The following is a 22277-nucleotide window of genomic DNA, read 5'->3' as shown; positions in this document are numbered from 1 at the left end:
TAAATGGGTGGATTATAAATGAGCTCATAAATACTTTATAAATTATTAGGTGAAACTGAACTTTATAAATTATTATAAAATACTTCAATTGTAACTATACTCACAAAATATATATATAATTTGACTTTCTTTTTATTTTTTGGAAAATGATCATCTCCGTTTCAAATCTCTTCTATTTCCTCTAGTTAGTGCATTTAGAAGGGACATCATGTGATAAAAATTTTAAGGATTTTAAAGTTCAGATGTCCACAACCCTCCCCTCCGCCACAAAAATTTTAACCTCCAAAAAAATTGGACAATTTTGCCCTTTTAAATGTACTAACGGGAGAAAATGGAAAGAATTTTAAATGAAGATGATTTTTTTTTTTTTTTTGAGAGTTAACACAAATGTTAGGGCAATTAAATTTAAATTAGGTACAGAAATTAATGCCCTAACAACCACGATGTTAATTTATTTATGAAGAAATAAGAATGATGCCGAATTCCCCAATAACCAACAACTTCATGAAGCATTGAGCACCTTGGTTGACTAATTGATTATAGGTGATATGAATGTCAAAGTTTTTCCTCCCTATGGAGTAGAGATGGCAACCTAGCTAGCATCTAGTTGGGAAATTTGTCGCATAAAGTTGCCTTCCAATATTCAACTCTTGGTGAGTGGGTATCCGAGGATGCATAAAGATCTATCTTAGTAATTTTGTCTTTGCATTATTTAATGGGAAAATAGAAGGCTGTAACTAGGCAGAATATTACAAGGTAGGAGTGATCATTATGACTTAAAATATCCACAAAATACCATATCATCTATGAATCTAGAATTTTTGTAGTTGATTTGAACCAGAGAACATTCAATTATTTATTTTTTATAAGCATTTTTTAGAGGACAAAAATGCTCATAAAATATAATTGACTATATGTTATCAAATTCAAATGAGCTAGAGAGAATCATAATTCTCCATCTGCCTTAATAATAATCTATTGCACTCTCCGTAATATCTTATCTCGATCATTTGTTAATGTTTTTTTTTTTTTGTTTTCAACACAAATACATTAATAAATAACTCAAAACACAAACGTAACTATAAAAACAATTTCCACCTTCAGGTTACTTCAAAACATTTAAAAAAAAAAAAAATTTAAAGGAAAAAGCTTGCTAAAAAACATTAACAAAGAGGGGTAACCATTCGTATTCAAGTAATGTCAAAGTATGGATGTAAGGAATTTGTCTTATTTAATTAAACAAATATACCCCTTAAACCTTAACTCGCTAACTTTGTGTTGGATTCACAAATTATGTAAAAAATTGACAATCCTAATATTGCATGTCAAATCGTGTTGAACGATGAATATATAACTATATAAGTCAAATATAATTTAAATAATATAATTAAACTGATCAAATATTTCAATTATAATCCGATAATTTCATATTACACTCGTATAGAATTGTTAATAAGTACCAGCTCAACAAGCATTAACCATGACTTCCATTTTCCTAAAAATGCCTCTCATGAATCAATTTACACTCTTGCCAAATGGGGACCTAGAAGAAGACTGGACAGGAAAAAAGCCAATACTCATTAGGGGTGTTCAAACGGTTATAAGCGGTAGTTATTAGTTATAACCGCAATTGCTAACCGCCTTGGGCGATTATTGATTTTAATAACCGCAATTGCAACCGCCTAGGCAGTTAGCAGTTATTTTATAATCGGCGGTTAGCGGTTATTCTATTAAATAATCGGCCGGTTATAACTGCTTTTCTTTAAATAGATTTTTGGGCTTTTTAAGTGTTTTGGGCCTTTAATAGGCTATTTTTGAGCTTATTTTAAGAGTTTAAGGCCAAAATGTTCCAAAAAATATGAAAACAAACATGCTGTACATTGGCCCAAACTATCAAAAAATACATTTCACATACAGTCATAAATAGCTCAAATCCATTAATCCAAATATAAATAAAAAAAAATAAAAAAGACAATCCCTCCTGCACAAAACAAGTCTGGATACAACCAAAATCCCCCGTCACAAGTTTTGGATGTTTTATTATAATTTTTATTAATATATATATATATATATATATATATAAATGAAGGCGGTTAATGGTTATAACCACCTTGTCCTGACCCCTAAAATCGCTAACTGCAACCACCCTAAATGATTAACAATTTTTAATAACCGACTACCAAAACAATTAGCGGTTATAATCGTTAGCGGGTCAGTTAGCAGTTCTATTACTCACGCTAAATCGACGCTCCGGTGTAAAAAGTTCAAAGGTCAACCCGGGGGACCGTGTTTGACGCCGTGACCGCAAAGGCAAATCAGTGGTCCCTTCAAAACCTGTCCGTACACACGCACACACCGAATCCCCCCTTCTCTCTCACTCTCTCTCCCGCGAAAATCCAACGCAGCTTTCAGTCTGTGTCTATTAACTGGATACTTTTTAGATAATTCTGTCTATAACTGGATATGCCGCTGGAGCTCTAGGGTTCTACACTGCCTGAGTTGAAACCAGGTCGGATATAGCAGAGTCCGGTTTGGGAAAATGAGGCACAGGAGCGACCCCAGCTCCACCACCTCGCTGGTCAAGTACGTCCTGGTCGGACTCATTGTGCTGCTCGGGTTGGCCTGTTTGTACTGCGGGTCGTACTTCGCCCCTGGCTCCCGTAGATCCGATGACGAGGACGGAACCGACGCGGTATTCGGCGGGTTCATCCCGAACTTCGATCCCGAGGATTTTCTTGAGGACCCAGAGCACAATCCCGAGGTCCCCAAGAGCATTCCTGTGAGTAACGCATTTGTGTTAATTAATTATTTGTGTTTTTGTTTTTTCAATTAGTTAATATCGTAGCTTTCGCAAATAATATCGTCTTTGTTTGGTTGAGGAAAATCGTGCGTCTTTGTAGCGAATTGTAGTAATTGAACTCGCTGTGAATGATTTGTAGTAATGTTTTTGAAATAGGTACAAGTAACAAATTATATTAATTGAAACGCTGAAAGGGTACTGATAAAACGTGGTTTTTGAGCTTTTTTGTTCTTTGTCTTGTGTTTTTGATATTTGTCAAAATGGTGATTTTTACAGATCTGTGATTTGAGATTTTCGGAGTTGATACCTTGTTTAGATAGGAACCTTATCTACCAACTGAAATTGAAACCCAATTTGGTGTTAATGGAGCACTATGAACGGCACTGCCCACCTCCGGAGCGCCGTTATAACTGCCTCATTCCGCCCCCAATTGGTTATAAGGTTGGTGACTGGCATTACACATGCAAAAAATTGCTTTATTTGGGTTCATTTAGTTTTGATTCTAACAAAATTGGTATTAGAATTTCAGATTCCTATAAGATGGCCTGCAAGTAGGGACGAAGTGTGGAAGGCGAATATACCCCACACGCATCTTGCACAAGAGAAATCAGATCAGAATTGGATGGTTGTTAATGGGGAGAAGATAAATTTTCCTGGTGGGGGTACCCATTTCCACGACGGAGCTGACAAGTACATCATTGCTCTTGCTAAGGTATATGATCTTCTTGAGGTTGCTTAATTGGGTCCCATTAGCGAACTTGTCTCAAAATCCTAATTTCATTTTCTTTCAAGTTAGAAGTTAATGGAGCATTATGTAACATTAGTAACATGTTTTTCTAAGTCTACTATTATGTTAATTTTATCAATATATTGATACAGATGCTTAAGTCTCCTGGCGATAAACTCTACAATGGTGGCAATATCCGAAATGTTCTTGATGTGGGTTGTGGTGTTGCAAGTTTTGGAGCCTATCTTCTTTCCCATAGCATTATAGCCATGTCTCTTGCACCTAATGATGTACATGAGAATCAAATACAATTTGCCCTGGAGAGGGGGGTTCCAGCAACCCTTGGTGTCTTGGCTACAAAAAGACTTCCTTATCCAAGCAGATCATTTGAACTGGCTCATTGTTCGCGATGTCGAATTGATTGGCTTCAAAGAGATGGAATTCTCTTATTAGAACTTGACAGATTACTAAGACCAGGAGGGTATTTTGTGTATTCTTCTCCTGAAGCATATGCACAGGATCCAGAAAATCGAAGGATCTGGAATGCTATGTCCAATCTTCTAAGAAGAATGTGCTGGAAAGTTGTTGCAAAACATGACCAGACTGTTATATGGGCAAAGCCATTGACAAATAGCTGTTATTCAAAGAGAGAACCTGGGACATTGCCCCGTTTGTGCAGTTCTGAGGATGAACCAGATGCAACTTGGAATGTGCCCATGAAGGCGTGCATCTCCCCGTACTCTGCAAGTAAGTAGCATTGATATATACATATGTTCAGAATGAATGTAGCAGATAACTTTCCAATGCACTGATTTTTGTGGTGTTTGGTGGAATTGATGTCTTTTATTCTCATATTCTGGCATTTGTATACGCAAGCATCACATTTTAATGCTCAGTCACTTGTTGCTTTGGTCAATGTAGTGAAAGTAGTTCCTAACTTTGTGAATTAGAAATTAGGACCTGAAGGATTTCCGTCACCACTCTAAGAAACAGGATTACATTGATGAGAGTTACTTGTCGTTACACCTGAATTCCGTCTGAGAATATATATGAAATTTCTAATAAATGCTGATAATTTACTTAGTAGACACTATAGGGTTGTCAGTTTACAGACCATTTTTTGGAGTTGGGATAATTTTTTTCTTTCTTTTTTTTTTGGTGTGTGTGTGTGTGGGGATTAGTGAGAGGCCCAGTAATTACAACATATTTCCATTGTTGAAGTGAGGACTAGAGGAGCAATGACTGTGGCAGTCTTTAGTTTAATGGATCCTAAAAAGGTTGAGATTTATATCAGTTACCAGCCATGATTTAATCCTTTTCCATCTGGTTCTTGATTGATTGCACAAAAGGGCGGTGATATGATAGGTTCTCAATCTTGCGTTGAAAATATGAAAAAAAGAAAAAAAAAAGGAAAAAAGAAAAAAAAAAATTGCAGCTTTTGGAGGTTGGTGACCCAGAAAGCTCCCTGTCACTGCGTGGGAGACATTCTTTTGATACACAACAACTCTCCCTTAAAGATGTTAGTTTTAATTTTACATGAGTGCCTGCAATAGCATTCACAATAGTTGAGATCCTTCCATTCGAAACTGAGCAAGATGCACACATGCTTATCAATAGCGTATCACTTAGGACTGAATGCTCAGGTTTTTACTTAATTACATTTGCTGAACATGCTGATTGTTTTAATTTTTTTTTTAAGGCAGGCTGGTTGATACACTGTTTTACCCAGTCGTTCTGCTTTAACAGTTTATTTTTCTTGTGGCAGTGATTTTGAATTTTCATTTCTTCTTTTTTCTTATACTTTCTACCTTTTATATAAAACAGAGATGCACAAGGAAAAGGGGAGCGGACTAGTTCCTTGGCCACAGAGGCTCACTGCCGCACCTCCTCGCCTGGAAGAAATTGGTGTGAGCACTGAGGAATTCCAAGAGGACACTGTATGTTTCTAGAATTTTGAAGATTATGTGCATGCTGCTGTTGTATCCCCCTCCCTTCCTTCTTCTTGCAGTGTTTCTGTTTAGCATCTGTACAAGTTATATTCTTCCTTATAGAAATAAAAAATTATATTTTGCAGAGCATTTGGCATTTTAGAGTGGTTGAATACTGGAAGCAAATGAAATCTGTTGTACAGAAAGATTCCATCAGAAATGTCATGGATATGAACTCAAATCTCGGGGGGTTTGCTGCTGCCCTTAGTGATAAAGATGTCTGGGTGATGAATGTTGCTCCTGTCAGCACATCTGCCAGATTGAAGATTATATATGATCGAGGCTTAATTGGAACTGTTCATGACTGGTATGTATTTAGTCTCCCTTCATGCTTGAGACTATCTTTGTACCCATTAAACCAGCCATCATAATATGTACAAGTAGTATAACATTGTATTTCTTAGTTGCAGCAACTTTTCCTATTTTTCAGATTTGACTGTCAGTTTCATGCATTCTCTTTTTACAGGTGTGAAGCATTTTCTACATATCCACGTACATATGATCTTCTGCATGCCTGGACAGTGTTCTCAGAGATTGCGGAGCATGGATGTGGTGCAGAGGATCTACTCATTGAAATGGATCGAATACTACGGCCTGATGGGTTTGTCATCATTAGGGACAAACCCTCTGTCATAAACTATATTAGGAAGTTTTTGACTACATTAAGCTGGGATGGTTGGGTATCAGAAGTGGAGCCGAGGATTGATGCTCTCGCCTCAACTGAAGAAAGAGTTTTGATTGCAAGAAAGAAGTTGGGGGATGAGGGGATTACGACAATGTGAATCTGCTTCTGTGGTCAGGTATGTGCTCTACATATTTTTTCTTAAAGGACATGACAGTTGTTAGGTCATAATGCCCAAGACTCGTGGTCATACCTTTTGGTATTCATGTGAAATTTGTATGCCAATTCATTTGCATTACTTGTATACATCAATTGATTGGGATGGACTAAGAATTTAGACATGGTAGGATATTCTGACGAATAATTTGATAACAAGTTTTCATTTTTGAGCAGTCAGATCATGAAACATTGCATGGAAGATGATGTATGGTGAATTTTAACTTCCTGTGTTATCCTCTAAAATTGGTCAACTTTGGATTAGTGAACTACGGTAGAAAATAATTTAACCTGTTTTGTTGGAAATTTTTATTCAGGCACTCTGTTAGAGCATTTCCAATGGAAGAGCCATATTTTTATGTAAAATGGCTTTTCAAAACTCACTTTTATCTAATTTAGTTAAGCCATTTTTAAGTGTCTCCACATCCGATTAGCTGTATTTCTAAAAAAGAGGTGGGAAAAGATTTGGGAAAAAGATAAAGCAGGAGAGAGAAACACTAAAAAGTAAAATGGCTCCCTTAAAAAGTGCTGCTACATTTAACTTTTTTTTTAGTTCTTCTAATCAAATATCTATTTTACATATATTTTTGGCTCATCTAATGTGGGAGGTTTTTTGAACATTTGAAGAGCTATTCTAGATAAAAGTAACATTTGGCTCTTCCATTGGGAATGCTCTTACTTGCTAAGAAGTTCTTTTCTTTTATAAGGCATGCGAGCTGCACTTTTGGGAGTCTCTAAAAGCTACCGTGGAAAAGAAACTATGGGGGTGCCAAGACCCTGGAAGCTTCCTTCAGTCGCTATTTGGGACAAGGATACTGTGGTAAAAAATGGGACTACAGCTTATAGAGATACAATCCTGCGGAATGTGCAAGCATACAAGACACAGCTAGGGCTTCATGACAAGTAGAAGCATACATGCATGAGTTCATTATTTTTGTATTTATTGGGAATATGATTTTTCGTTATTAAATTTAATGTAAAATTAATCTGGAATTGTTACATAGACCTACAGATAGGTTAGTTTTAACCTCGATTTAACTAGATTTATTCATTCGTGTATCCTGTGTGGGAATTGCTTGACATGGCTCCAACTAGAGACACAATGAACCAAAGTATATCATGAGTAGGTTATATGTGAAATTTGAGTTTTGTTTATATGTGAAATTTGAGTTTTGTATTAAGTGAGTAATTAAAGAAAAATAAGCAGAATCGTATATATGTGCAGTACTGACATCTGTGGTGGCTTACAAATGGTCCACTTTTATCCACTACTTAACACTAAATGATACATGCATGGGAGCTATCCATGCATTGCCAATTTTCCGAGAATCCCATTACTCATTTTCAGGTGGGCATTAAAAGTTAGTTGACCATAGCTACCTCCCTATAAATAATCAGCCATATCTTCGTTGAATCAACACTCTTAGACTGACATCTTTATCATTTGGTACAATTTAAGTAGCTACATATATTGAGAACGGGCGGAGGAGGTGGTGGTACTGGCAAAGGTGGCTGTGGCAGTGGTTCCTCAAAGGATAGTGGCATGATGGTTGCTTTATGGGTTATATGGTGGAATAAATTGAAGCACGAGTCCTTTTTTGCTTTTGTTTTCTCATTGGTTTTACAATCTCATTGAGAATCCGCAGGAAGAGCATGAATCCTTGTTGCGTATGGGACTATGGGGGAAAGCAAAAGGTGGGTATTTGGTGCTTTGGCATTGTGAGCAAGTGAGGTATCCTTAATTAGCTTTATTCCTGGGGCTAACCTCTCTTTAAGCAAACAATGAACAGGGGGACAATAAAAGAATCGTAAAGAAATTGTAGATTTACCTTCTCTTTCTTTTTTTTTCTTTTTTTTTTTCTGTAATTAGAGTGCATTTGGCACGTAATTTTGTAGACCAAAAGTGTGATTTTGAATATAATTGCAGCAAGTGTATTGTTTGGAAGGGTATTTTTAAAAAATTGCAAATCGAAAATGTACAAAAATTCAAGTTTTTCAAATTGTAGGCAAGGGAGTGTTTTTTAAATTGTATAATTTTAAAGGTTTAACTTCAATTTTAAAAATTGCATGTTTTAAAATTGCTATTTTGAAATCATAAAAATAAATAGGGCTAAAACAGAGAGTTTTAGATGAACGAGGAATTAATATAATTAATATTATTATTATTTTATTAAAAAAAAAAACGTGATTATTTTTAACTAAAGTAGAGAGCAAATTCTCTGGGTCGGATAACGTAGCTAGAAATTAAAGTAAGGGGCAGAGATAATTGTAAATTCTACATATTGGCTTGGTGCATGTAAATAGCTAGCCCCTCATGTCTTTGCGACAACAACAAAATCTCGTTTCTAGTTTTCTTCTTTCTTTGAATGAATACTTCCTCTTGTAGTGTTGTTCTTCATTTGAAAAAAAGATGTCAAAATCTTTAAGTTTTAGCGTAGGGTTACGTGAGCTCATTCTCAAAACAACTGTTGTAACCGATGAGTCAGAGCTGAAACAGGAACTTCAATTGCTGTTTTCTGCTATTGAAACTATGGGGAAGTTTAATAGAGTGGTTGGTTTAGGTATAGAGAGGTCATTCAGGTATAATATTGATGGAAGTTACACTGAGAAAGTTGCAGTGTTGAGACTATGTGCAGGAAATCATTGCCTTATCGTCCACCTTTTTCACTTCAAGAAAAAACCCATTTCCCTTCTGAGGTTTCTTAATGTTTCAGACATAACAGTTATTGGTGTAGGCATCAAACAGAACCTGTGTGATCTCCAAAGTGATTACGGGATTCAATGTAGGAATTCGGTAGTTGAGCTTGCAGATTACGCTGCTGCTGTTAAAAAGAATCCAATGTTGGGTTCTCTCTGTTTGGTGGATTTGTGCAAGTATATTTTTCAAAATTCTTCGTCGTACTATAGGTTGTATCAATCAGTTGTTAAATCAGCAGAGACTGCTTTTGGTGATTGGGGTACGAATGTGCTGAGTGACGAACAAATACGCCATGCTAGTAAGGATGTCTTTGTAACCCTCATGGTTGCGGATGAATTATTCAAAATTGAGGCGGGGCGTAATGTGGAATAGTGAAGCTTTTCGAGACCCCAATGGCGTTATATTTTGTTGGGAGTTCAATAATTTGTGAAATAACAATGATATATATTTTGTAACTTATTTTATATGCATCTTTTACATTATCTTAGTATATGGAAGTCCATTTTCTCTGAATTCAATTAGGAAAAAAAGAAAAAGAAACGTAGAGGTTACATGTTTAAGGGGATTGTTTTGATACCTTTCTTCCTATCACCTTCAGTGTATTAATATTACATTTCTTAAATGCAACTTTTTTTCTTGGAAGTTACTGGAAAGACATTAACCATTCTATAACCACAAAACATATAAACAATAATAGTGCTTAATGAACCACTATCAGAAAGAGTGTAAAAGAAGATTAACCTGGTCTGTCTTGCTCTTCAAAGGTTAATGCAGTAGGCAAATTAAGAGGGTTGAGCTTCCCAATAGTAGCCAAAGACGGTTTAGCTTCCCAATTTACATTGAATGTATCTATCCCATGATACTTATCTTGGAATTCTAAGGTTGTTTTTTGTTTTGAAGAAAATAATTCTAATTAAGGTTGTTACAACCGAAGAGGCAGAGCTATTTAGTACTAAAGATGGCTAGTTAAGTAGCCCCACCTTATGTCTTGTGATTCCAACACAACCCAGTTTCTCATATTCTTCTTCATTTTCAAGGATGGCTAGGTTTTTTTACTTTGAACATTGGGGAGAAAGAGATCAAAACAACTATCATAACCAATGAGTTAGCGCTGGAAGTGGGCCTTAAATTGCTGCTATCTGTTATTGACGTAGAGTTGTTGAAGAAGAATTATGCAGATAGTAACTATGAGAGAGTTGTGGGTTTAGATATAGAGAAATCATTCAGTTCAACTAGAGATGGAGTTGTCAGTGAGAAAGTTGCAGTGTTGAAACTGTGTGCAGAAAATGAATGCCTTGTTGTACACCTTACACACTTCAAGAAAATACCCACTTCCCTTGCCATGTTTCTTGATCTCTCAGACATAACATTTGTTGGTATCAGCATCAAGCAGAATCTGGGTGATCTTCAAAGGGATTATGGTGTTCAATGCAGGAATGCAGTTGATTTGGGAGCTCTTGCTGCTGCTGTTCAAAACAAGCCAATCCTTAATGCTTATAGTTTGCCTGATTTGTTCAAATATGTTTTCAAGTTTCCCAAATGGGAGAAGACTTTTGGTAAATCTACAGATGTTGCTTTTAGCGATTGGAGTACAAGTATTCTAAGCAGGGAACAAATTTGGCATGCTAGTATGGACGTCCATGCAACAGTCATGATTGTGAAAGAATTAATACGATACTACAGTTGAGGAAATTCCTCCACTCTTCCTAATTTTTACTAGGAATCTGATAACATGTTTGGTTGTGGTGCTTCTTGATCATATATCTGAGTGTAGGGCTGACAGATTGGCCACTTTTTGTGTACTTATTTCGACATATTTATGTAAGAGCATTTTATAGCAGTTAATCGATGCTCTTGAAATTTCATTATTGGTTAAATAATGAAATTTACCAATTTTTTCATTTTAAGCTTTTGAAATAAGTGGTAATTTAACATAGTATTAACGTTAGACGTCATAAATTCACTCCACAATTTACTCTCATTTATAAATTAAGTATTTCACATTTTCACGTGTTGGGACTTCTAGAATTTATCATTTTGAAGTAAATAGTAAAAACAGAGGAAAAAAAAAGAGAGTAACCTGGTCCTACCAGTTATTGTGTTGGGGTTGACGCTTGGTCTTGCTCTTCATGGGTTCATTTAGTTGGCATAGATGGTTTAACTTCCCGACTTACTGTGAAAACTGTATCCCACATCGATCTCAGAAACTTATCTGGGAATTCTAACGTTGTTAGAAACGAAGAGGCAGAGCTACTTAGTGAAAAAAGAAAAAGATGTCCCAAGTCTTTTACTTCGAAAATAGATTACAGCGAGATTAAAACAAGGCATATCATTCAAACAAAATCTAGTCTTGTTCGAACGAGACATGCAGAATTATTCTGCAGCAATTTTGTTCGAACGAAATTTTGGAAACAGTTTTTCGTATTTTTGTTGATGGACAACTTTGGCCTAGTAAACATTAGAATTAAGAAATTTATGTAAAATACAAATTTGTTAACCCTTTGAATAAACTTTTCAGTAATGCAGCCAAGTTGCCTTCGTCTGATGCATGTTGGAATCACAAGATATGAATGCTTTATAGTTTATTCTAACTGGTCTGCTTATAAACTGCTGTGCATTGGTGTTAAATAATAGGCTGTATTATTTTTAAAATTCCGCATGCTATTCAAAACATCCATATTACAAATTTACAACACATTTATAGACATTATTATTTTAAAGGTTAATGCAGTAGGCATTTAAGAGGGTTTGAGCTTCCCAATTTACATTGTATGTATCCCATGATTCTTATCTTGCAATTCTAAGGTTGTTACAACCGAAGAGATAGAGCTAAAGATGTATCCCACGTTTCAGCTACTTATGTTGGAATCCTAACGTTGCTAGAAACGAAGAGGCAGAGCTACTTAGTAGTAAATTCTACGTATTGGCTTGGTATTATAAATAACCCCTCATGTCAATTAGTCTCCAATACAATCTTGTTTCATTGATTTCCTCTTTTTCTGGAAGATTAGTTCCTCCTCTTGTTCATTTCAGTAAAAGATATATGTCCGAATCTTTTACCACTCGTATTAGGTCCGACGAGTTCAACACAATTGTTGTAACAAATGAGTCAGAGATGGAAGGGCAACTTAAATTGCTGTTGTTTCTATTGACGAACACAGTGAAAAACATGTACGTTTCGGGAGAGTTGTGGTTTTAGATATAGAAAAGTCATTCAGTAACAGTGTAGATGGAGCTGTCAGTGAGAAAGTTGCAGTGTTGAAACTATGTGCAGAAACTTTTTGCCTTATAATTCACCTTGTGTCCTTCAAGACAATACCCACTTCCCTTGCTAAGTTTCTTGATGTTTCAGATATAATAGTTGTTGGTTCCGGCATCAAACAGAACCTGTTGGATCTCCGAACGGATTATGGGATTCAATGCAGGGGTGTGGTAGTTGAGCTATCTGATTTGTCTCCTCCTTTTAAAAAGCATTCTACCGTATGTCTTTACAACTTAGTGGATTTGTACGAGTTCTGTTTTGGTGTAACTCTTGTGTCTGAGAGTTTGGTTAAATCAGCCGATGTTGCTTTTTGTGATTGGGGTAGCAGTTATCTGAGTCAGAAACAAATCGTCTATTCCAGTAATGTAGTCTGTGCAGCCTTCGTGGTTGCCAAAAAATTGTTATTTAATAACAGGTTGGGCTCGAAGCGTCCGTGAAGTTTTTCCAAACCAAAATGGCCGGTTAGAGCATTTCCAACAGCTTACCTATATTCTTTTTCCTTCCCTACATAAATTAAAGCATGCATGAATCCTTCGCTTTTTTTTTTTTTTTCCTATTCCGTTAAAGGAAGGGAAAGACTAAAGAGGATCTTGCTTTTGTTTTCTTATCCGTTTTACATTTTCCTTAGTCCTTAAGACTCTGCAGGAAGCATGAATCCTTCGCTTTTTTTTTCCTATTCCATTCAAGGAGGGAAAGACTAAAGAGCATCTTGCTTTTGTTTTCTTATTCGTTTTACATTTTCCTTAGTCCTTAAGACTCTGCAGGAACCATGAATCCTTCTAGTGTAATGCAAAAAGTGGTTTCAATCCTTTAACTTTTAACCCACTACTGCCATTGTCCTTTGCTTTATTCCTGGGGCTAGCCTCTCTCTCCCTCTAAGCAAAAGCTGCTTGGAACAGAGTTACAATAAAACCAATATAGGTGTCAGCAAGGTGGAAAATATTGAGTTAAATGAAAGACGAAAGAGAGGAGTGAAAAATATTTTGTGTTAAAAACTTAAAATAATGGATAGAAAAGTATTGGGTAGCACCGTAGCCTGTAGCTTACCTAATGAGTAATGAGTAAGGCATCTGCTGCATATGGCTTTATAAAAAAATTTGAAACTTTTTCTTATATTTAGAGAAAAAAAAAAGGTAAAGAAATGACCGTGAGAAAGAAAATTCCACGTATTGGCTGGGCTGGGTACCTATAAATAGCCCTCATGTCTTTGTGACACCAATACAATCTAGTTTCATAGTTTTCTTCTTTCTTTGAATGAATAGTTCCTCTTCTTCATTTCAAATAAGATGTCTGAGTCTTTTACTTTTCGCGCAGGGAGGTGGACACAGATCAATACAACTGTTGTAACCGATGAGTCAGAGGTGGATGAGAATCTCAAATTGCTGTATTCTAACGTTAGTTCACATCCTAAAACCTTTGGGAGAGTTGTAGGTTTAGGTATAGAAAAGTCATTCAGTTCAACTACAGATGGAGTTATAAGTGAGAAAGTTGCAGTGTTGAAACTATCTACAGGAAATTATTGCCTTATTGTCCACCTTATACACTTGAAGAAAATACCCACTTCCCTTGCTAAGTTTCTTAATCTTTCAGATATAACAGTTGTTGGTGTCGGCATCAAACAGAACCTGTGTGATCTCCGAAGGGATTATGGGATTCAATGTGGGAGTGCTGTAGTTGAGCTAGGAGATTTAGTTGCTGCTACTCCTTCTAAGAAGAGTTCTCCTATCGTAACTTCTTTTACTTTACTGGATTTGAGCCAGTATCGTCAGTTGCTCAACATTAAAGCTAGATCTTATGAGCCAGAGCCAGAATCTGATGATGTGCGTTACTGTAATTTGGTGAAATCAACCGATGTTGCTTTTGGTGATTGGGGTAGCAGTGAGCTGAGTAAGGATCAAATCTGCCAAGCTAGTATGGAAGGCCTAGCAATCATCCAGATTGCGGAAGATTTTGGCAAATTTATGAACTCGGCTACCAACACTATTCAAGTATTCGGAAGTTCAGATTATTGTTAAATAGCAGACGTTAATTAGCTTTTATATTTTGCAATTTGTTCAACTTTCTAGCTTATGGGGATGGTTTGTCAATACTCAATATATATGTTGCCTAAATAATAAATCATCCTCGGCGTGCAACCTTACATAATGCAATCTATTACATTATTTTCCTCTTTAAGAGAGAGTTTTTTCTTAATGAGTAATTGAGTGAGTCTTAAGACGGTTGTGATTCGAGGAAGAAAATCCAATTGGCCAATGGCTATAGCAAGAGGCGAGTAGTAAATTCTACAGATGGCTACCTACACATAAATAGCAACCTCAATATCTTGTGATTCCAATATAATAAAGTTTCTAGTTTTCTTGTTTCTTTGCCTACTCTACATGAACCTTTGAAAATACTTCGCCTAATTTGAACAGATGTTGACGTTTATATCCAACTCCTATCCAATTTTTTATTTTACAGAAACCATCAAAATTTATGAGTCAAAATATATATATATATATACATTTTTTTTTTTTTTTTTTTTTTTTTTTTTTTATGTCGGGAAACCTCTCCAAGACAGGGCCCTTCGTACTCACCCTTGCAAAGTAAACCCCGGTTCCGTGCACCGCACCCTCAAATATTTTCCTACATGGAACTGGTTAAATTGCTAACTTTTCCCCGAGGAGTGTAACCCCAAGAGATTGTTTGCACTCATGAGGTGTTGAACCTTGGACCTTGAAGGGAGCAAACCTTCAAGACCAAGGCCTTCACCACTTAAGCCAACCCCTTGGAGTTTTATGCGTCAAAATATGGTTGATGTTGACGTGGCTTCAGACGGTTTCTGTAAAAAATTTGGACTTGTTTGTATTATTTTTTTTTTTTTGCTTACCATTGGGAGTTGTTAGCCAATTTTTTTATTATATCCCAACGAGCTAATTGCAAATTAGTAAAACCATATTGACTAAATTTGCATATTTTTCCTAAAATAAAATCTCAACTGCAAATTGATAGTCTTTCTTGGCTTAGTATACTCAGTTTAATATCCTCAAAATGTCATTACCGTGTACAATACCTGTCTAAAACAAAGCAAGAAGAAAGAGATGGGGTGGACGGTGCGCTGAGTAGGACTGCATATTGAAAGCATACACTAAAGAATACAGCACCAGAATTTGATAGAAGGCTTACCAACAAAACTTCTGATTAGAAAAAAAAAAAACTCAGTCTTATATTTGTTTTCATACAATCTACTGAACAAAATTAATTGACATCGAGGGGGAATTGTTAATATTACCAAACCTACTCACTGGCAATATACTGTTGAGCAAATTAATCTGTGTCATTCTTCTTACTCTTCTTCTTCCTTGAAGCAAAACTGCTGGGTCCAATTTCTATGGACATTCTCTTTGTCCTGCATATCAAAAAAGACAAAAAACAAGAGAAGATCTTCAGCAGCAAAAAACAACGCGTGTCAATTAAAAATAAAATGATTGAGCTAAGAGATGATGAAGAAGCATACCGTGTAGAGAGCTCTTCTGTCTCCTTGCCACCCTCTTCTGCTGGACCATCTGAAAAATAATTTTAAACCATCAAATTCAGTAACGAGAGAGGGAGATAACAATATTGAGAAAGCCAATAAATTACCAGTTGAAAAAGAAAATTGGATTAATTTAAAAACATATTTTGGTGGTTTGGCTATAGACAACTTAAGTGAAACAAAATCTGCTCCAAAGTTATGCATAGAAAGATGATAAAACCAAGCCAACTTAACATTAGTCCTCAGGATCTGTTCCAGGAGTTTATGGTTCATATATTACAAATTGGTGGCAAAACATACCCATTGCATCAACCTCGTCACTCTTCTCCTCTGACTCTGAACCGGAACCCCATCGATCTCCTCCATCATCAAAATCCCAACGATGTCCTGCTGGAGGCATCCAGAAATCACCTTCTTCTGAATCACTGTCCTCATCAGACAAATTTCTAACTTCAGAGATGATCTCATCAACTTCTTTGTCCTTGCCCTTGTCCTCCTCCTCCTCCTCCTTCTCGGTTTTCTTCGTCTTCTTCTTCTTCTTCTTCAAACCATCTGTCCTTGGCTTAGAGGCTTTTTTCACCTTCTGCTCACCCTGCTCTTCAACTATTCCATTGGAGGTTATCTTTTCTGCTTCTTTTTCCTCTGTTTGCAGAAAGTCCATATTTTTGTTATAAACATAATAACTATAAACATCTAAGGAACCCTTGCAACATATAATTCTTGTAAAACTCAAAGTATCAGAAGCAATTTAGAGACACTATAATATTCATATGGGTGATCAAGATAATTGATCATAAACAATACAAAGAAAATAATTGACAAAAAGCACAAACCTAGTTTGTTGAGGAATCGTTTGCCGTTGATGTGCTTCCATATATGTTCCTCGGACTTATTGATGGTATCTTCTGTCAGCTTGCATATCAACTTTGAACTGAAAAAGGATCAAATGGATGAAGCATAAGCACACCTATTTTATTTCCTCTCAAAACTACTGTTTTCTTGTTGATAAACAAATAAACATCTTGAATGCCAGACTTTTCAGCATATGGGTCCAATCAACAGCATCAAATACAAAACCATCTGGCTTCCTCTAGGTGAGAATTTTCGCCTTTCCACAATCCCCATCAAACATAAATTTGGTACTCAAGCATATGCAGTTTTCTTCTTAATCTTACTGTACTAATAAAAACGCAAACTTTTGCACACAATCAAGTTAATTCGCCACCTGGGTGCCCAGAAAACCAAATCAACCATAGCCAACACAAACCATAGAACAACACGGGCTTCCTAATACAATTATTTTATAACATAAAAATAAAAAGTAAAGAAAAAGAAAAAGAAACGACCCTATATTGCAATTAGAGCAAGAAAGAAGGAAACTTTGAGTACCGGGAGAGAGGGTCTTGCTTGAACATATTGAGAGGGGGTTTATGATGGGACAAGGCGAAGTCGATGAGGCCCAAACGGCACCGTTTGGAATGAGAATAGGACTCTTTGTCTTTGGCGAGCACTTCGTGGCCGGTCTCCACGCACTTGAAGCGGCCATTCTCGAGCTCCGTGAAGGTCGGTGAGCCCAGCAGGTCGGTCCCTTCCTTCTCCTTCTTCGACCCCTGCTCTTCACTCGTCGACATTGCTACAGTGTCTGAGAACCCTAGTGTGAGAAACAGAGAACCCTTGTATGTGTTGGCACTTAAAAAACGACAGCTCAGCGCAATGAAATGGCTCGTCGTTGAGTCGTTTTTGTGTACGTTACACCTTCACCCTGTAGTTTAATGCAGTTTATTGACGATATTCTTTAAGTATCAATCATTAATTTTTAATTAAATAATTGAGATTGTATCACCTTAATAATTATCAATTTTTTGAAACCTTATTATAAATCCCTATTTGCATAAAACTTGGAATAAACTTTTCTTTGAAATTAGGTTTGAAGAATTTTCTTTAATTTGGTCTATTAAACGGACATGTGTTTAAAATGCATGTAATTTTTACATACATTTATAACAAAGCGTAAAAAGATTACATACATTTTAAATACATGTCAATATATTAGACTGAATTAAAAAGATTTCTCCATTAAACTTTGTCCTAAAACTTTATGTTATTTCACTACACGGGGAAGCAACAATTAAGTATAAAGGTTGGAACTACATGCCATTTTCATAAGGGAAAAATACAAAATTAGTTCATATGAATATATTGGTTTCCAATAAGTTCCTTAGGGTTAAAATAATGTGATTTAAAACTCTTTTTGGTGAGTATAAATGACAAATAACTCACTACCCTGAACATCTTTTTAAACGTTTGATTGAAAACAGTTAAAATATCACATCAGCAACAATAATAAATAGCACGTGTTACTTATAATAAAAATAAACTATAGAAGGTGGTCGGACAACCCCAAATTGGCTAGAGGGGTAACAAAGTTGTCAAAATTTCAAATAAAGGTTCCAAATCACCCATATTGGCACAATCATATTTTTCCCATTCCAATCCATAAACCAAGAAGCAACTTGCAAACGACATTGTCATTTTTTCTTCTGCCGCACGCTCAAACTTTTAGCGACACTTCCACTCGCCATCTTAATGCATCTCATGGTGTAGCTCAAAGGTTTAACAATGCCATGAAGGAAACTTTCTTAGTGGACCTCTAAAGCAATTCAACATCTTTGACTGGTGACGACATTTCTTTCTTCCTTTTTTTTTTTTTTTTTTTTTGTTCAGCATGGATTCCTATGCAAAGTGTGCTTTTGATCCAAAATTATAAGCAAAGCTTAAAGTAATTGGAGAAAATATGGAAGGACAAAGTTGACTATATAAATGATCCGGTCTAATAGTTTCTTAGTTCACCGACCAAGAAAATGATCACTGAAAAGGGCGGTTGTTGTTGCAAACCAAAAGATTAGTTGCTGGTAAGCACACCTACGATAACATGGCAGTAAGGAGTCTTAGTTGTCAAAAAGATAGCACGTAGACGAACTGAGTGAAGAATCGTTGGACAGCAACTCCAACTCTTTAAGTATCTTTCTTTCTTTATATTAATCTTGCCATAAAAATAAAAGAAGAAGAAAAAGAAAATGGTAGTTCACGCGCATGATGAATTTGGTATCTTTGGCTTTGGAAAAAGTGGCATCAATTATCTTGCAACGTTTTACAAAAAGTCAAGGATATCCATAATCGGAGGCAGGGTTTAAGGAAGACAATGGTACTTTTTGAAGTTTATTTTATAAAGTTGAAGTAAAATAATGAGTCACGTTTTCAATTTCATCCTTTTGTTTTTGGTTCTATCTGCACCAGCCAGCAGCTTCAAAGAAATCAATAAATATCATCTACTCAGCTAAAAAGAAACCATATTGGCTCGTGGAAAATGAGACCCAATTCAGCTGCAAAGAAATCAATAGATATCATTTACTGGTTCATTTATTTTTGTTAGAATCAGTTTAAGCTTCATGGTATTATAGTCAATGTCATGAGTTTGAAACTCAATTCCTTAATTTACCCCAAATTTTAATTAAATATTTTTAGTGTTGTAGAGAAGTTTGAGCCCACACAAGTTATAAGAGCGTTAAAATCAGCTTAAGCTTTTGGAATAATAAACATCATTTTTGGTTGAGGCATATATGTAACTTTGTAGAGTATACAAAGAGCTGTGGTGTACGTGTGATACCACAGTTTTGAGTAAAAAGTATGTACTTTATTTTGATAAAGGCTAGGGCAATGGCAGCTTGTATTATTTGATGTCTTATTTTTGGGTATAGGGCAATGGTAGCTTGGATTATACGATGTATTACTTTAATGCTTGAACAATGATTCCTTGGACTGTTCGATAATGCAATACTTTATCATCATATGCAATTTGCAGGACATGTCATATAAGACCCCACACGATTTTGTCTTCTCATTTATTTACCTTTTATTTTGGGTAAATTAAAGGGCTGGTTACGGTATAATCACCAGATAATTAATACAATAAGATTATGATATCAGGCCAGCAAAGAAGGAATCCAGAATATCTTCTTTTTCTTTTTTTTAGATATCCAGAATATATTCTAACAACAACAGTGTCCCCATTTTTCATAAGAGTAAGAAATTGAAGAAGATGGAACAATAATGGCATTTTCCATATCAGTTATGGTAAATACATATAGTGACTGTGGCATCAAAGGATGTAATCTGCAGGGGGAGACAACTTGGCTCACCAATCTGAGACAGTCAGATAATAACGATGCCACTGTTGACTGTACAGTGTTTGTTTGCTGCATGAAGTTGAGATATTAGCTGGAGATACCATAAATAAACGGCAATGGACCAGTGGTACTGTTGGTTTAAGCAAATGCAGAGGACAAGACCAAAGTAAGAAAAACAAATGTATGCAATGAAGCTAACAAGATAAAACAATTAAGGAAACTACTAGTAGATTGAGATCGATGGCAGAAGATTCCTTCATCTTTTTTTTTCCACTTGCTAGGAAAGCACATGATTCTCATGAATACATATTTTATATTATAAAGATATCTGTCTTTGACTAAGCAGCTGTGAGCCTATAAAAATAAGGGAAACTTAATTGTCCAGCGCATGAGTCACAGTTTTGGTGCTGTGAGAATGAGGGTTGTGAGTTTTTTTGCTGCTGGGATATTAGTTTCATGGGTTTTGAGTGTGTTGGGTGAAGAAATGATGGGCTCATCACCCTGTAATTTTCCGGCAATCTACAACTTCGGCGACTCGAATTCGGATACCGGTGGGAATTCAGCAGCATTTTACCCAGCAGGGCCACCGTCTGGAGAGACTTTTTTCCATCAGCCGGCTGGAAGAGGTTCTGATGGTCGTCTTATAATAGATTTTATTGGTAATATGCATATCAACTTGTCCTGTTTCCAGCAAGCATATACCTGTCAAAGTTCGTAGAGTTCTTAAATAAGATTGTCATGTTTTTATGCAGCCAAGCACCTTAGATTGCCATACTTGAGTGCTTACCTAGATTCAATTGGAACAAGTTATAGGCATGGTGCAAATTTTGCCACAGGAGGAGCTAGGATTAGGCGGTTTAATACATCTTTCTTTGTGACTGGGGAAAGCCCATTCTCTCTTGATATCCAGATTGTGCAATTTGACCAGTTCAAGTCACGCACCAGCAATCTCTACAAGCATGGTAACATCAAGCCTCAACTGAAAAGAAATTGCCTTTTTTTTTTCTTTTTTTTTTTCTGCTATTTTTCATCTCCTTTATTTTGTTTGTTCATGATATGCAGCCAAGAAACACTCCAGCAGAAGAAATCTCCCAAGACCAGAGGACTTCTCAAAGGCTCTTTATACATTTGACATTGGGCAAAATGATATTGCTGCAAGCCTTCAAACAATGAGCAATGAACAACTTAAAGCAGTAATCCCTGGCATAGTTGACCAATTAGCCACAGCAGTTGAAGTAAGTTGTACTAGAAAAGGTTGTGACACTGATCAAGCATGTTTATTGTGTGTTATGGCTCAAAATCAACTCTTTAAATCTTTTTCAGCATCTGTACCAAAATGGGGCAAGAACATTTTGGATACATAACACAGGCCCCATTGGCTGCTTGCCAGTGACCCAACACCACTACCACCGCCCAATGCCTGGCATTCTTGACCAACATGGATGCGTCATAGCTCAAAATGACATGGCTAAAGAGTTCAATAGGAAGCTTAAGAGTGCTGTCATCAAACTAAGGGAACAGCTACCTGATGCTGCCTTTACATATGTGGATGTCTTTGCAGCAAAGTATAAACTAATCGGCAATGCAAAGAAGCAAGGTAATAATACTTGTTGATATAGTTAATGTGCAAATCACATAATCCCTATTGTAGCCTCCCTTGCTCTTATTAGGCTACAATTCACACAGCCTGCCTAAGAACATCGGATCCTCATTCCCTTTATTAAAAAAATGTTATCTCTGCTACTTGTCACATGAAAATGAAATGCCACCATCCAATAAACAATAAAAAAAAAATTATAAAAAAAAAAAAAAAATCCCAATGAGATTAACTGCTGGGGTTTTGCAGGATTTGTTGATGCAAGAAACATTTGCTGTGGTTATCACGAGGATGACAGCCATGTGTATTGTGGGAACAAGGCAAAGATAAATGGCAGTGAAGTGTATGCTGGTTCTTGTGAAGATCCTTCCTTGTATATTAGCTGGGATGGCGTACACTACACTGAGGCTGCAAATCATTGGATTGCTAATCATATAGTCAACGGTTCATTCTCGGACCCGCCGGTGCCAATCACACATGCATGTCATAAGGGTCAATCTGTGTGATCAATATATATATATATATATCACCCAATTTTTGTATTGACGTGAGAAACACTTCGATTGATTAACATTAGTTCATTTTCACCAAATGGCCTTAGAAAAGAGTGCAGCATTGCCAGAGTAGCCTGTATTCGAAAAGTGTAAAATTTTCATTCACATTGTC

At 36.2% G+C, this 22277-nt stretch overlaps 4 protein-coding genes across 4 annotated transcripts; 3 read left to right on the top strand and 1 right to left on the bottom strand.

Annotated features, from left to right (window-relative positions):
- Positions 1–2474: 2474 nt before the first annotated feature.
- LOC132182657 (probable methyltransferase PMT9) lies at positions 2475–7530 on the top strand. Its single transcript, XM_059595961.1, has 8 exons — positions 2475–2779; positions 3077–3241; positions 3330–3512; positions 3680–4274; positions 5352–5464; positions 5602–5822; positions 5982–6315; positions 7061–7530. The coding sequence occupies exons 1-7, from the start codon at positions 2540–2542 to the stop codon at positions 6295–6297; spliced, it is 1833 nt and encodes a 610-aa protein (XP_059451944.1). The 5' UTR covers positions 2475–2539; the 3' UTR covers positions 6298–6315; positions 7061–7530.
- A 6008-nt stretch (positions 7531–13538) lies between these two features.
- Positions 13539–14354, top strand: LOC132182728 (uncharacterized). The gene has a single exon (XM_059596051.1). It carries the CDS (start codon positions 13600–13602, stop codon positions 14326–14328), a length of 729 nt encoding a protein of 242 aa, XP_059452034.1. The 5' UTR covers positions 13539–13599; the 3' UTR covers positions 14329–14354.
- Positions 14355–15447: 1093 nt separating this feature from the next.
- Positions 15448–17518, bottom strand: LOC132182381 (uncharacterized). The gene is made up of 5 exons (XM_059595611.1): positions 17217–17518; positions 16661–16758; positions 16128–16469; positions 15810–15858; positions 15448–15701 (listed from the first exon to the last, which is right to left on the bottom strand). Exons 1-5 carry the CDS (start codon positions 17456–17458, stop codon positions 15620–15622), a joined length of 813 nt encoding a protein of 270 aa, XP_059451594.1. The 5' UTR covers positions 17459–17518; the 3' UTR covers positions 15448–15619.
- A 2891-nt stretch (positions 17519–20409) lies between these two features.
- LOC132182737 (GDSL esterase/lipase At5g14450-like) lies at positions 20410–22228 on the top strand. The gene is made up of 5 exons (XM_059596067.1): positions 20410–20673; positions 20767–20976; positions 21077–21249; positions 21338–21611; positions 21861–22228. The coding sequence occupies exons 1-5, from the start codon at positions 20430–20432 to the stop codon at positions 22115–22117; spliced, it is 1158 nt and encodes a 385-aa protein (XP_059452050.1). The 5' UTR covers positions 20410–20429; the 3' UTR covers positions 22118–22228.
- Positions 22229–22277: the final 49 nt, after the last annotated feature.

The sequence above is a fragment of the Corylus avellana genome, chromosome ca5 (assembly GCF_901000735.1).
Source record: "Corylus avellana chromosome ca5, CavTom2PMs-1.0".
Taxonomy (NCBI): domain Eukaryota; kingdom Viridiplantae; phylum Streptophyta; class Magnoliopsida; order Fagales; family Betulaceae; genus Corylus; species Corylus avellana.
This window is presented reverse-complemented; position numbering and strand designations above follow the sequence as displayed.